Source organism: Oryctolagus cuniculus, chromosome 12 (genome assembly GCF_964237555.1).
Source record: "Oryctolagus cuniculus chromosome 12, mOryCun1.1, whole genome shotgun sequence".
Lineage (NCBI taxonomy): Eukaryota > Metazoa > Chordata > Mammalia > Lagomorpha > Leporidae > Oryctolagus > Oryctolagus cuniculus.
This window is the reverse complement of record NC_091443.1, coordinates 88,716,700-88,731,576: the sequence shown is the minus strand read 5'-3', so window position 1 is coordinate 88,731,576 and position 14,877 is coordinate 88,716,700. Positions and strand designations below refer to the sequence as shown.

Sequence of the window (14,877 nt, the reverse complement as noted above, 5' to 3'; positions counted from 1 at the left end):
TTCGTTTTATATAATGAAGTTTTTAAAGTAATACGAAAGAGATTATATAATATATAATGCAGTTTAGAATAATAAACTGTTATAGTTGGAAAGGACCTTGGAAATCATGTAGTCTCACATCCTCATACCATAATATAAGGAAATTGAGAACCAAAGTTGGAATTTATATTTTATTATCTAAAATTCTGCCCACTTTCTACTAAATAATTATTTTTAACCATTTTCTTATGAAGAATAATGAGACAATTGCTTTTGTTATTTTAAACATACAATTTAATTAAGCACCTTTTTTCATTAAGAAAGACACATGAGGTATTTAATAATAAAGATGTATGAGAATAGCACTATGTAGAAGAAAGCACTGTATAGATATGACACTATCAAGAAAGCAAGAGAGATAACTGATTACCAATATGTTCCTAGTGTCTGGTACCTCTGTTGGCTCATAGTAAGCATAGATTTAACTGATGATGTGATTGGAACAAATTGAACAAAGTGTATTTATTCAATAAATTGCTTGTTTTGCAGGTCTATGGTGCTGCTATTCAGTTTTATGAACCATATCCTGAGGAGAATCTCACAGAAAAACAGAGACTTCTTTTAGGTTTAGCATCATTGGCAGATGGGAAATCTGATAGTTCCAAAACAATTCACACTAACAAATGCATCTGTCTTCTTTCTCATTGGCCTTTTTTTGATGCATTCAGGAAGTTTCTGACTTTTCTGTACCGTTACTCCATCTCTGGACCTCATGTTCTTCCAATTGAGAAGTAAGTTAGACGTCTTTTAGCTTAAAATTTGGCAAACATTTCCACTGTGTGGTATATTTGTACTGGTAATTGAGTAAACTTCATATGGAAACTAAATTCCTTCAGAGTTATTTGGAAAAAAAAGGATTTGATTATTTCATTCAGGTAATATTTCTCCATTTATAGTCTTGTTATTGCAAATAATTTTCTCAGAAAATTCAGTGTTTCATTTATTTTTAAGTTAATTATTTAAATTTTTAAAAAATTCCTTGTGAAGTTTAGAGATCTTTATCTGGAGACATTGGAACTTTTTCTAGTAATTTTGTATTTCTTTTTTACATAAAATTTAGGTTTGTTATGAACCTTTAAAATTTTCCCTCACTATTTTTGAATATTAATGTAAAAGACAAATTAGGTAATATTTTTTTCCTTTTTTAATTTTAATTTTAGTGATATACTTTAAAGTCACTAAAAAAGAATGTTTTCTGCAATAAGACATAACACAAATGAGATATAAATATCTCCATTGTCCGACTATTGTTTATCTATCATTTAAGCTCTTTTGTGTACTTTGGAAGAATCTTCTTAACTCTAAAATTGTTGGAGAGGTGATATCATGAGACCACTCGGTACTCCATTTTATTCTTTGATTTTTCCTTACCTTTTCTACTCTCACATCCAAATTCTAAATCAATAGTTCTCAAGTTGTTTTTTGCCCAAAGATTCCTTTATAGTCTTAAAAAATTGGGGACCCTGAAGAACTTTTGTCTGTTTTATCTATCCATGTTTACTGTAATAGAAATTAAAACAAAAATTTTTTAATGTTTATTAATTGACAAAATAATAATCCTGTTACATCTTCACATAAATATCATTTTGGAAAATAACTGTTTTCCAAAATAAAAATCAATTAATGAGAAGAGTTGCATTGTTTTAACATTTTTGTAAATCTCTAATGGCTGGCTTAATCGAACACAGCTGGGTTCTCATATACAGATCTGCATTCAGTCTATTGCACTAGTTGTTTTGGTTGAAGTATGTAAACAAAAACTGGCCTCAAACAGATGTGTAGGTGGAAAAGGGAGGAGCATTTGAATGTCTTTCCAGAAAATTACGGATTTTTTTTTTTCTTTTTTGGCACTGCACCAAAGCTTGACAAGTGGGTAATTGCAATGTGAAATCTGAAACCTTAACAATGAACTTTCTCTGTTTCATTAATTTTGCTCATGCATGATTTTGTAGCACTGTGCATTGGTCTTTTGGTAACTATAAGCAAATTTTCCACATGTAAACAGACTTTGTTATTAATATTGAAAAAGTCACGTTTGTTGATATCATCCCCTTCTCATCAGAAAAGTTTTTGAGTATTGGGAAGCTGTCAAGCACATGGTGGCAGAATTCCACTTTTTATTAAAAAGTTTGAGTTTAATTATCAGCAACAAATGCCTCCAGTAGTTTTCCTTGTCCTGTTTATTTTCATATAGAAAATATCTGCTGAATAGCCAGCACTGGATAACTATTTTTTGGTAGTTGTCTTTTAAGCAAAAATGGCATTCTGTGAAAAAAGAAGTAGCTAATTCACTTGTAACTCAGTTTCAACAGTGCTTTACCAAAATCTACTTCATGTACTTCATTGATATACTAATAAATGATACTTATTATCTGATCAAAGACTTTTTAAGGAAAATAGACATTATTTTACTGAGTGTATAATAATGAACAACCATAGTACAGTTGCCACTGCCTTGATTCACCCTGAGATGCCTTACCATTTTACCCACAATGCTTTTGCACCATCATTGCAAATTTCAACACAGTGGAAAAAGCAGATGATGTTTTAGTATTAACATAAAGATAGTTTTGACCTTTCAGGTCCTCCCTGAATGGACCTGGGAGATCTTTAGCAGTTTGTGACTCACGTGGATTTCTTCTCTTCTAACTACTTTAGATAATTGAAGCAGCTGTGTGTTCTATGCTGCTCATTTGGTTTTTGTTTGTTTGTTTGTTTGTTTGTTTTTGGTTTGTGAGTGCCTTAATGGTGGAGACTAATAGCTTTATGCCTAGTTTACACTCCTTGTCATATCTGGCAATGTATTATACTTAGTAAATAGTCAAAACATGTTTGCACAATTAGTATGTTTTTCTATCTAGTTGAAATTATCTCAGTTCTAAAACCAAGAGGATTTTAAGATAATATTCAAAAGAAAAATAAAGCAGAAATAGACAATGTTGTTCCTTAAAGAATAAAAAGAATTTTTTACTGTGGTTGCCTTTTTTTCTGTTTTGCAGTATGCAAAGTAAAACCATTGATCTAGCTTTCTATCTATTTTATTCTGGGTAAAAACCTTTAAAGTCAGTAATAGAATTTGTAACTTACTGTTATAAGGTATATTTTTCATCTTTTAGAAATAATTAAACTCTTTAATTTTGGTTGTTTTGCTTCCAAAATATAAATAATTGACTATGAAAGTTTATTTAAGATGTAAGAATTAGCTTCTTTGGTGATAACCACATCACTGATGTGTTGTAAATTACCTACACTGGGAGAGGTAAAAGTTAAAATGACCTTTGAGACATTCGTTAACAGATATTTTTGAATGTGAGTAACTATTGTAAAGGGTTTTAATTGGACAAATGATTTTTGGTTGTCAGTTGCTCTCTGGTTTTCATAGTATAGGATTTTACAATTATAAGTGTACAGGACTTTTAACTCAGCTTGACCTTGTGATGCTGTGTTAACCTCAGTAGCTTATGGTATTCACTTTGGAATCAATTGGGTTTTCCTTTGTTTTTAAGGCATATTTCTCATTTTATGCATAAAGTTCCTTTTCCATCTCCTCAGAGACCACGGATTTTAGTTCAGGTAAGATTTCCTTGAAATGAGGGCTCTGTGGATTATTATTGGCTGTCAAGATGTAACATAAGAATAACAGTTTTAACAGGGGAAAAATCAAGTGAAATCTAAAGAGAACCAGATGCTCTTTGATATTGAAGTTTGGGACCTTAGTGTTTTATTAGCTGTCTGCCAGATAGCTGTTTTCCCTTAGAGAAAGGGATGCAGAGTTAAAGTAGATGGAAGTCAGCATTTTTAACACGAAGAAAGGGGCTTTTCTTCTCTAAATTTGTTCCAGGTATTTGAAAGTTTATGCCTTTGGCAATCATTTAAGTCAAATGTTTTAGAATAGATAGAAGGAAAAGTTGTATGTTTGCACATATTGCAAGAGGAAAGGAATGCCATATATCTTTGATGTGAAGGAGAAGTCTAAAATGAATATAAATAATTTTACCCATTTATTTCCCCAATTGAATATATCTTTCCTCTTACTGTTTTTATTTTGTTTTTGTATGTAATCTTGATAGGTAAGTTGTTTGCTTATTTGATCATTTTGAAGTTTTGGGTTTTTTTGAGATTTATTTATTTGAAAGGCAAAATTAGAGACAAAGGGAGAGACAGAGAGAGATCTTCCATCCTCTGATTCACTTTCCAAATGTCTGCAACAACTAGGGCTGGGCTAGGCCAAAGCCAGGAGCTTTTTCCAAGACCCCTGTGTGGGTGCAGGGGCCTAAACACTTGGGCCATCTTCTGCTGATTTTTCCAGGCCGTTAGCAGGGAACTGGATTGGAAGTTTAGCAGCCGAGATTCAAACTGACGGCCATATGGGACACTGGTATCACAGGCAGCAGCTTTTACATGCTACAACAAAGTGCTATCCCCTGAAGTGATTTATATAAAAGAAAAGATTATCATATATTATCACTGTGTGTGCATTACTGTGTTTATCAGTAAATGAAATGTGAATAAAAGTAGTTGCAATATTTTATGGATACTGATAAAATATCTAGATGTTTATCATTTTGATAAGCTTTATAATCAATCTGCATATCCACATGCTAGTCCCATGTAATTTCTTGGTATTTAGTGCCAGAATTATATATAACATATTGAATTTGAATACGCAAAACAATAGTAGTTGATAAACCTCTGTTATGGACCTATATACGACATACTAGTATTTTAGTCTTGTAGTGCATCCAGTTTCTGTTGCAGCTTTTCAGCCTTGCTGTTACAGCACAAGAGCCGCTAGTTAATGTGGAAGGCATGAGCGTGCCTGTGTTCCAGTAAAACTTTGTTTACAAAAAAAGGCACCCTGTGAATTTGCCCTGTAAGCCATAGGTTTGCTGATCTGGTTTTATGGTAGTAAGTGAATAATTTATTCTTTCAGTGCAGATTCATTAAAATGGTAGCAGGGAAATATTGAGGACAGAAATAGAGAGGATTTAAAGTAAGAATTAGTGGTTGTTTGGAAGGGGTGAGTGGTTAAGATCCTTAGTAAGTGATGTAAAATATTCCTTGTCATGCTAAATGAGTGGAGTGAAATTTTATATCATTATTCTATATGTTTTTTAACCAGAAAGTGGTGCTTTAAAGTTCATCTTTATGTTTTAAATACTTTATTTTAAATCTTCCAGTTATCACCACATGATAATCTGATTCTAAGTCAGCCCGTTTCATCACCTCTTCCACTAAGGCAAGTAAAACTTCGTTTCTATTTGTGTTTCTCTATATCTAGTGTGAGCTAAAAAAACAAATGTTTTCTTTTTCCCACCTAAAGCATCAGATGTTGATGGAAATACTTCTCATTTAACTGTTTTGTATCTAGATTCTCTTAGATATTTGGGTACAATTTTTCAAGAAAAATTGTATATCTGTTTATCAACATTAGATACTGATACACAAATGGACATATATGTGTGGATCATAATTATTTTTAGCTTTATCCTCTGAAGAATGTTTAGATATAATTAATTTTAAAATTAACAAGCTGTTTAAAAGTTATTAAACTATAGAATAATGAATTTTATCACCTTAAAAGTACAGAGAAATTATGAAAGATGTTTTCTCTATAATTTCATTTTTTGAGATTTAATCAGCTGTATAATTTTTCCATCAGAGAAATAGTTACAATGTAATTAAGTTATTATGTGGCATGCACCTAAGGGAAACCACCTGCCATTCTTGACAGTAACTTTGTAAGAATTACAGATGATTTCATCACCAGCTCTCAGCCCAGAGTGACCAGTGTTTTCATAACTTAGAGCTGAAAACACACTAGAAACATTGACTGTGACAATGTATGAATGGTTCTAAAATACCCATGGACTTCCTTTGGGTATCAGCTATATTGAGAAATAATTCACAAACATACAGTTTACCTGATTTAAGTATACAATTCAGTGATTGTATTTACAGAGTTCTCTAACTATCCCCAACATAAATTTTAGAATATTTCCATCACCCTAAAGAGAAGCCTGTAGCTTCATTCTTCCCATCCTTGCATGCACACACACAAACACATTCTCACACTCTCTCCATCCCTGGAAAACCACTAATCTGCTCTCTGTCTCTATAGATTTGCCTCTTCCAGACATTTCATATAAGTGGAATCATACTGTATGTGACCTTTTGTTTCTGGCTTCTTTCACCTTACATGTTCCCAAGTTTTATCCATGCTGTAGCGAGATTCCATACTTCACTTTTTATTGCCAGTTAATATTCACTGTAAAGGGATACCATATTTATGCATCCATTGGTTGGAATGTTTCCACATTTTGGCTGCTGTGAGTAATGTTGCTGTGAACATACATAACATTTTTGTAGATATGATTTCACTTCTCCCAGAGACATTTTGTTACTAGTTTTGCTTTATTTCTTTTTTCTTTTTTCTTTTTTTCTTTTTTTTTTCTTTTTGACAGGCAGAGTTAGACAGTGAGAGAGAGAGATAGAGTTATAGAAAGGGACAGAGAAAGGTCTTCGTTCCATTGGTTCACCCCCAAAATGGCCACTACGGCCAGAATTTTGCTTTATTTTTTTTTTTTTAAATCTACTGAGCCGGTGCCACAGCTCACTAGGCTAATCCTCCCCTGCGGCGCCGGCACACCGGGTTCTAGTCCTGGTTGGGGCACCAGATTCTGTCCCACTTGCTACTCTTCAAGTCCAGCTCTCTGTTGTGGCCCGGGAGTGCAGTGGAGGATGGCCCAAGTGCTTGGGCCCTGCACCCGCATGGGAGACCGGGAGGAAGCACCTGGCTCCTGGCCTCGGATTGGCGCAGTACGCGAGCCGTAGCAGCCATTTTGGGGGTGAACCAACGGAAGGAAGACCTTTCTCTCTGTCTCTCTCTCACTGTCTAACGCTGCCTGTCAAAAAAAAAAAAATCTACTGAAACCAGTTACTTAACATAATATAGGCAGAATATTACTTGGCATACAGAACTATCTGTTTTGTAAATTCAGTATTTTTTTTTAATATTTATTTTATTTATTTGAAAGAGTTAGAGTTGTAGACAGAGAGAGAGAGGTTTCCATCTGTGGTTTACTCCCCAGATGGCCGCAACAGCTGGAGCTGCACCAATCCAAAGCCAGGAGTCAGGAGCTTCTTCTGGGTCTCCCACGTGGGTACAGGGGCCCAAGGACTTGGACCATCTTCTTCTGCTTTCCCAGGCACATTAGCAGGGAGCTGGAACAGAAGTGGAACAGCCAGGACTTGAACTGTTGCCCATATTGCATGCCGGCACTGCAGGTGACGGCTTTACCCACTACGCCACAGTATTTCATTACCTTTGTGAGATCTGAGTTTATTGTTTTAGTTATTAATTTGCTTTGTATTTCATCACTTTATAGCACTTGATTTCCTATAACTATTACCATTACAATAGTAAGAATTATCCATTTATAAATCTGGATTTTAATATGTATACTTATTTACCTTAAGGGAGGTTGGGCTTACATTCATATAGTTTTTCTGATAATTACAGTAGATGTTCCATGCTCAAAGATTTCCATTTAAAAATTTGTTTTCAACCAAAGCATCCTATTTGTAAATTGAATTTGTTATTTGGACATGCATATATGTCAGATATTTTTATATAAAATGAAGCAGTGAATTTTCATTTTCCATATTGAATATACTACAGAAGAATGAATGATTTTGAAGCCCTATAAAACTGAATTATTTTCATCATGTGTGATACAGTGTTCTCCCTGCATAAAAAAAGAGATGAATATATAATACAAGTCAGACCCTAACCTTGAACTTTTCTCCCTTGTTTTAGATAAGTAGGTGTGTATGTCTATTTTTTAATTATACGTTTTTATTTGGATTGACAGTGGTGGCAAGTTTTCAACACTACTTCAGAATCTAGGCCCTGAGAATGCTGTAACACTACTGGTGTTTGCAGTAACAGAACATAAAATTCTCATTCATTCCTTACGACCTTCTGTGCTTACTAGTGTGACAGAAGCATTAGTGTCTGTAAGTATCACAGTTTCTCATTAGCAATCAATTTATTTTCAATTTAATTTATGCATACAATTAAAAGCTATTTGAATGCTTACCTAAAATTCAGAGTGATGAATTATGTTTTGGAAGCAACTTTAATTTCCTGATCATTAACTCATTAGTTACAACTGTTTAATTCATTATTAAGCATTAAACTTTAGGTGATAATATTGAAAAGACAATTTTGTGTGTGTGCTGATAAATTATGCTGCCATGTCAAAAGCTAAATACTCTCCTACCCTTTGTTTATCCAAGATGATTTTTCCTTTCCACTGGCCATGCCCATATGTGCCTCTCTGCCCACTGGCTTTGGCAGATGTCTTGAGTGCACCATGTCCATTCATAGTAGGGATTGATTCAAGATACTTTGATCTCTATGATCCTCCACCAGATGTCAGTTGTGTTGACCTGGATACCAACACCATTTCTCAGTAAGTACATTTTAGTGATGCAACCTAATAATTTCCAAATACAATGGTAATTGTAATCACTAAGTAGGATTCTTTTGAAATACGTTGTTTTCTTCATCTTTGATGATATCGCTATTTTTGAATTCATGTTTACTATACTTTGATGGAGTAGATGTAAGGCATTAAAGGTTTTATTGGGAAGAAAATATACCTTTAGTCCTCAAGCTTTTTTTAAACTATTATTTTAAAGAATTATTATTTTTATTTATTTAAAAAGCAGAGTTACAGAGAGAGAGAGAGAAAGAGAGAGAGAGAAGTCTTTCATCTGCTGGTTTACTCCCTAGATGGCCACAATGTCTGGGGCTGGGCCAGAATGAAGCCAGGAGTCCAGAGCTTCTTCCAGGTGTTCCACATGGGTGCAGGGGCCCAAGCACTTGGGCCATTTTTCATTGCTTTCCCAGGTGCATTAGCAGGGTGCTATATCATAAGTAAAGCAGCTAGGTCTTGCACCAGCACCCATATGGGTTACTGGCATCACAGGCAGAGGCTTAACTGCTATGCCATAATGCCAGCCCCAGTCCTCAAGCTTTAAAAATTTAGAAACATTATAATTGTAGACTTTCTTATAAATTTAGCAGAAGGTAATTGAGGGTAGAAGTAGAAAATTTATTTCTCTTTGGTCAGATGAATAAGGGTAATAAAATGACAAATTGAATCAAAATATTAGTCCTGGATTAATACTTCAATCTTAGTTTTGTATAAATATATATATATAGAATATAAATGCATTATAGGAAAAGTAATGTTTTAAAATGTTTAAGTAACTCTGAAAATTATACATAAACTCATCACCTTTATATTCTAGAATACAAGGATTTTATAACTATTCTCTTTTTATATTGGAATAATATTTATGTTGTAGCTATTGAAACTATTTTTTTGTTTTCAGAGAAGATTTTTTTTCATTTGTAATTGATGCAAAATTATACATGTTCATGGTTTTAATGTATAATGAAATACATTTAAACTGTATAATGATCAAATCAGGGTAATTAGTATTTCCCTCCTCGAATATTTGTTCAGGGAATTTTTCCTTCCTGATTTATATATTCTTTGCTTTGATCAGTTTTTTATGAGTTAAAGAACCAAAAATGTATGAGTTTTTTACACCCATAAATATTCCTCTTTCATGCTGTCATTTTCCTTCCAAACATATGAGAGGACTAGGCTTGTATACTTAACAACCTTCACCTTTCTTTTATTCAGAAATTCTGGAGCCCCAAATTGAAATTTTTAAGAAAAAAAAATCCTGAGTATGGAATTTTTGGGTTCCTTTTCCTCCTCTTTTAGATATCTATAATACAGAGTTCTGAATATCAAATTTCTGAAGAAAGGAAAGAAATTAATATCTAGCATGTACTAGGCATAAAGATATGTGCATAACCTATCTCATATTAATCTCTGTACATTGTGAGATAGTTTTTAACCCATCTGCCAAGCAAGGAAGCCCAAACTTAGATTTTTAAAGCCATTTATCAAAGAGCACATAGCTTATACTTATTTGATAGCTATAATAGAGGAGATTATAAGATCCTATCCAAAAACAAAGATACCTAACTTTCTAACAGATATCCTTTCTACAGTTATAACAGTCTTGTGGAATGCTCTGCCTTAAACAAGTAATTTAGTAGTATGGATTATTTCTTTTTTTGAAATAAACAAAAATAATCTTTACTTACACTTTTTTTTACTTACCCTAAGAAACTAAATATTTAAGTGCATCAAAATATTTTGATAAACTCTATGGATCATTAGTTTATTGCAAATTTTTATAATGGTTTTTCTTTTTTTTTTTCCGAAGATTTATTTATTTATTTGAAAGGCAGAGTTACAGAGCGGGGCAGAGGAGCAAGAGAGAAGAAGAGATTGATCTTCCATTCTCTGGTTCATTCCTCAAATGACCACAACAGCTGGACCAGGTTAAAACCAGAAGCCGGGAATTTCTTCCAGGTCTTCCATATTGGTGGCAGGAGTCCAAATACTTGGGCCATCTTTCACTGTTTTTCCCAGGCCATTAGCAGGAAGCTGGTTTGGAAGTAAAGTAACCGGGACTTGAACTGGTGCCCATATGGGGTGCTTGCATCACAGGCAGTGGCTTTACCAGCTACACCACAATGCCGGCCCCTATAATGCTTTTTAAAGTATATAAGGAAAATTTCTTGGAATAGCATTTTTCTAATATTCACATGTCTAAACACTCTTAAATGGGCTTTAAGAGTAATAACCACTACATTAAGCTTTGTAATGATTAGCATGATGCCAGTGGACATAGACTTTGCCAAGTGCTAACATAATTATAAGTTTTGAGCTGTGTTTGCAAGGTTTTCCCCTCATATAAATTAGTTTTTAGAGGCCGCATTGTAGCTCAGAGGGTTTAACCACCACTTAAGACACTGGCAACCTATATCAGAGCTCCAGTTTTGAGTTCTGGCTGCTCTACTTCTGATCAGTCTTCCTGCTCATCAGCAGAAGATGGCCTAAGTACTTGGGCCCCTGCCATCCATGTGGAATACCAGGATGGAGTTCCTGGCTCCTGGCTTAGCTCTGGATTTTGTGGCCACTTAGGGAGTGAACCAGCAGATAGACACTATCCCCCCCACCACCACCTTTCAAATAAATTAAAAATAGACAAATCTTTTAAAAAGTTAGCTTTTAAGTATACAGTATCACAATTTACCCCACAGGGTTTTCTCCTGTTAACTAGAATGTTTTGTATGTGTTTCATTTTTTTGTTCATATAATAATAGGTTTCCCTCCCAAAAAAAAGCCCATGTAACAAATATATTATTGTTGTGATTTAATCTCAGAAATGGTGACAAGAAAAATGTGGCATGGAAGATACTTCCAAAGAAGCCTTGTAAAAACTTGATGAACACACTAAATAATTTGCACCAGCAACTGGCAAAATGTAAGTGGATAATTCAGTTAGCAGAGGTGATTTAATCTGGGAAAGGGGATCAGGTTATTTTGCCTTACTTATAAAAGGGTAATGTTTGTTTTATCTAAAGAAAAATATTTATATGCTTTTTAAGGAAAATGAGCGTAAAAGCAAAATTTGTTAGAAACTGAATTGAAGATTTATAAAATATGTACTTCACATTTACCAAATTTTCATATTCTGGTTTAAAGTAATAAAAATTTTTAAAGATATTAAAATAGTTGATTTCTTTAATTTTATCATTACTGACACACCATGCTAAAAAGGGGGGGGGGCTTCTATTTGTATATTTTCTTCAAATAAATGGAATAGAAAATTTTGAAAATCTAAGACAGATGGTTTAAACTACAGTAGAAAATGCTGATGATTTCAGTGGTGGGTAAGAGCTAGATCATATGGTTTTCATCTTCTGTGAAATGCTGAGCTCTTCATACTGAGCTTACTCAAATAGTTTGAATATAGAAATTTGCCAAAAATATTAAGAAATTAATCAAAATGAGAATTTATTCAGATGTAGAATATTTTAGTAAATCTTATGTAAGAGTATTTATTGACAATGATTCAGAATTACCAGTAAGAATAATTAAACTTGTATTTCTTTATCCAGATAAATTTCTTAGGCATTATAACAGCTCATTCAGAATCTATAACTTAATACTTATCTGTGAAATATGGCCTCAGTTCTTGTTTTTATATTAAATGAAATATAGACAGAGGAGGGCCGGTGCCGCGGCTCACTAGGCTAATCCTCTGCCTTGCGGCGCCGGCACACCGGGTTCTAGTCCCAGTCGGGGCGCCGGATTCTGTCCCGGTTGCCCCTCTTCCAATCCAGCTCTCTGCTGTGGCCAGGGAGTGCAGTGGAGGAGGGCCCAAGGACTTGGGCCCTGCACCCCATGGGAGACCAGGATAAGTACCTGGCTCCTGCCTTTGGATCAGCGCGGTGCACCGGCCGCAGCACTCCGGCCGCGGCGGCCATTGGAGGGTGAACCAACGGCAAAGGAAGACCTTTCTCTCTGTCCCTCTCTCTCACTGTCCACTCTGCCTGTCAAAAAAAAATATAAATATATATATATATATATATACACACAGAGGAGGTAGCCCACACCTTTGAGGGTTCAAGATGCTTATGGTATAGTTGGAAATAGACGTGGAAAAAGTCAGTTTTCAGTGTAAAATCAGGGCCAGCGTTGTATTGCAGCAGGATGAACCGCACCAGCATCTCATCTTGGAGTGCCAGTTTGAGTCCCAGCTACTCTGGTTCCAATCCAGCTCCATGCTAAATGGGTCTGGGAAAGCAGCAGCAGATGGTCCAAGTGCTTGGGCCCCTACCACTCATGTGGGTGACCTGGATAGGATTCCAGGCTTGTAGCTTCTGCAGCCATTTGGGGTGTGTTCCAGAAAATGGAAGATATTTATTCTCTTTTTCTCTCTCTCTCTCTCTTTCTTGCTTACTATCACTCTGCTTGTCAAATGAGTAAATAAATCTTTACAGAGTAAATTCTTGTAACAAGTAGATAATTACAAAGGAACTTGTAAGTTTTGAGATATGGGAAAAACATCAAATATAGCAAGATTTTATCTTATGGAACACATCAGTTATGTACCTATTTATTTGTTACCATAGTTGTTTCATAAAAGTACTTGTATTTCTCTTGAATAGCAGAAAAGTTCAGCACCAATTGTAGTGATGTTTAGATACATTAAAATCAATGAACCAGCGCAGTCAACTCTACTGAAGGGCTGAATCTTTTTAAACTATGTTTCAAAAGGGAGGGAGGAAGGGTTATTGCATTTAATCTTGTTTCCAGTTTCTGTGCTGTTTGGTCTTTATTACCATATTTATGTATAGTTGTTTCTGAACATAAACCTTTTTTATGATGGTAGTTAGATAAGCAGGAATAATTTTATGTTTACTATGGAAAGCCTAAAAGAGATAATGGCAAGCTTTACTAAGGTTTACATATTATAAAGTTATGTAAATAAAGGGTTGAGCTAGGTTGAACCCTTTTGAAAATAAAACAAATTTATATTGATATGAACATTAGTTTTGACAGTTTGAAGAAAACAACTAACACTGTGCTTCTTCACAGTGCAGCAGAGACCACGAGATGATGGACTGATGGACTTAGCAATGAATGACTATGATTTTAATTCTGGAAAGAGGTTGCACATGATAGATTTGGAAATTCAAGAGGCATTTTTGTTTTTCATGGCCTCTATTTTAAAAGGCTATAGATCTTACTTAAGGCCAATAACACAAGCCCCATCTGAGACAGCCACAGATGCAACTTCTCTTTTTGCCCTGCAGGGTAAGTGAGAACATGATTTTTATAGCTCTTTTGCTGTTGACCTAACTTTGGGATGATTCCATTGCTATCTGGGTTGGTAGCCCATATATACCAAAATATACACCACCTATTTTTAGCATATATGAAAACTAACTCTATTGGTAATCCATTTCCATAGGACTAGTTGTTTCTCAGGCACATTAGATATAATCCTATTAGCAAAATATTATTATGTAGTACAGAGCCCCTAACTGTATAGCACTGTGTTGGGCCACATGTGTGTTAAGATTTTGATGTTTTCAGCTTTTAAGCAGCGTTGGAAGTACAGAGGTCACCTGAGCTGGTCACCTCCAGGCTTGAGTACCTTCATTTGTTTTGTTTCAGCATGATTCCCAAATATTTTTTGCTTATGCTGTGAAGTCAGAAAGGCTAGGAAGCCCTGGACTATAATTGGTATCATATTATGTATTTATTTTCTTTTGTAATATTTAGCATTTGAAAGAAATTCATTTAATAAGTGTAATTGAGGTTGATTGCCTCCAATCTCTAGGCTTTGGGTATGAAAAATAGACATGGTCACAAAAAAAGAGAGAAATGGCCACTTCTCTCACAGAGCTTATAGACAAGAGGATAAGCAATTATAAAATAGTATCACTGAACAACTTTAGATCACAAAAGGCCTTTCTGAAATAACAGCTGAGCCATGATCCCAAAAATGAGTAGAAATTAGGCAACAGGAATCTCGTGGAGAGTGTTTTATGCAGAGAGAACAGTTTATGCAGAGGACTTGAGCCTGGAAAGAGCTTGAGTTCATGAGCCCAAAAGAAGGCCCAAGTGCAGTATAATTGAGCATAAATGAGGTAGAATGTGAAATCAGGAAATAAACTTTTATGATGTTTTCTGTAAGAAAGACATGAGTTTAAATGAACACAAGAGAAGGGGTCACTGCTTTGAAGAAGCCATATATCTCTCTCTTGCGTGAGAGCAAATGTGTGCATGATATGCAAGGCATCTGGGTAAAAAATAGCAGCTTTAGAAATACTTTGAGATTCACTAGTTATATGTAATCTTCAAGGCAGTGAGAAGACAGTGGAGA

At 34.7% G+C, this 14,877-nt stretch overlaps 1 protein-coding gene across 9 annotated transcripts in view; it reads left to right on the top strand.

Moving 5' to 3' along the window:
* The window catches only part of DENND4A (DENN domain containing 4A), a 131,002-nt gene that overhangs the window by 54,295 nt on the left and 61,830 nt on the right, over positions 1-14,877 (top strand). For all 9 annotated transcript variants that reach the window (XR_011380939.1, XM_008268877.4, XM_051821822.2 and 6 more), the window contains 7 exons: positions 529-770; positions 3,546-3,612; positions 5,220-5,278; positions 7,914-8,058; positions 8,341-8,516; positions 11,363-11,463; positions 13,584-13,802. Coding sequence is in view for 8 of the 9 variants with exons in the window: in XM_008268877.4 (XP_008267099.2) it covers positions 529-770; positions 3,546-3,612; positions 5,220-5,278; positions 7,914-8,058; positions 8,341-8,516; positions 11,363-11,463; positions 13,584-13,802 (1,009 nt within the window). In the remaining variant the exon portion in view is untranslated. The remainder of the gene's footprint in view (positions 1-528; positions 771-3,545; positions 3,613-5,219; positions 5,279-7,913; positions 8,059-8,340; positions 8,517-11,362; positions 11,464-13,583; positions 13,803-14,877) is intronic.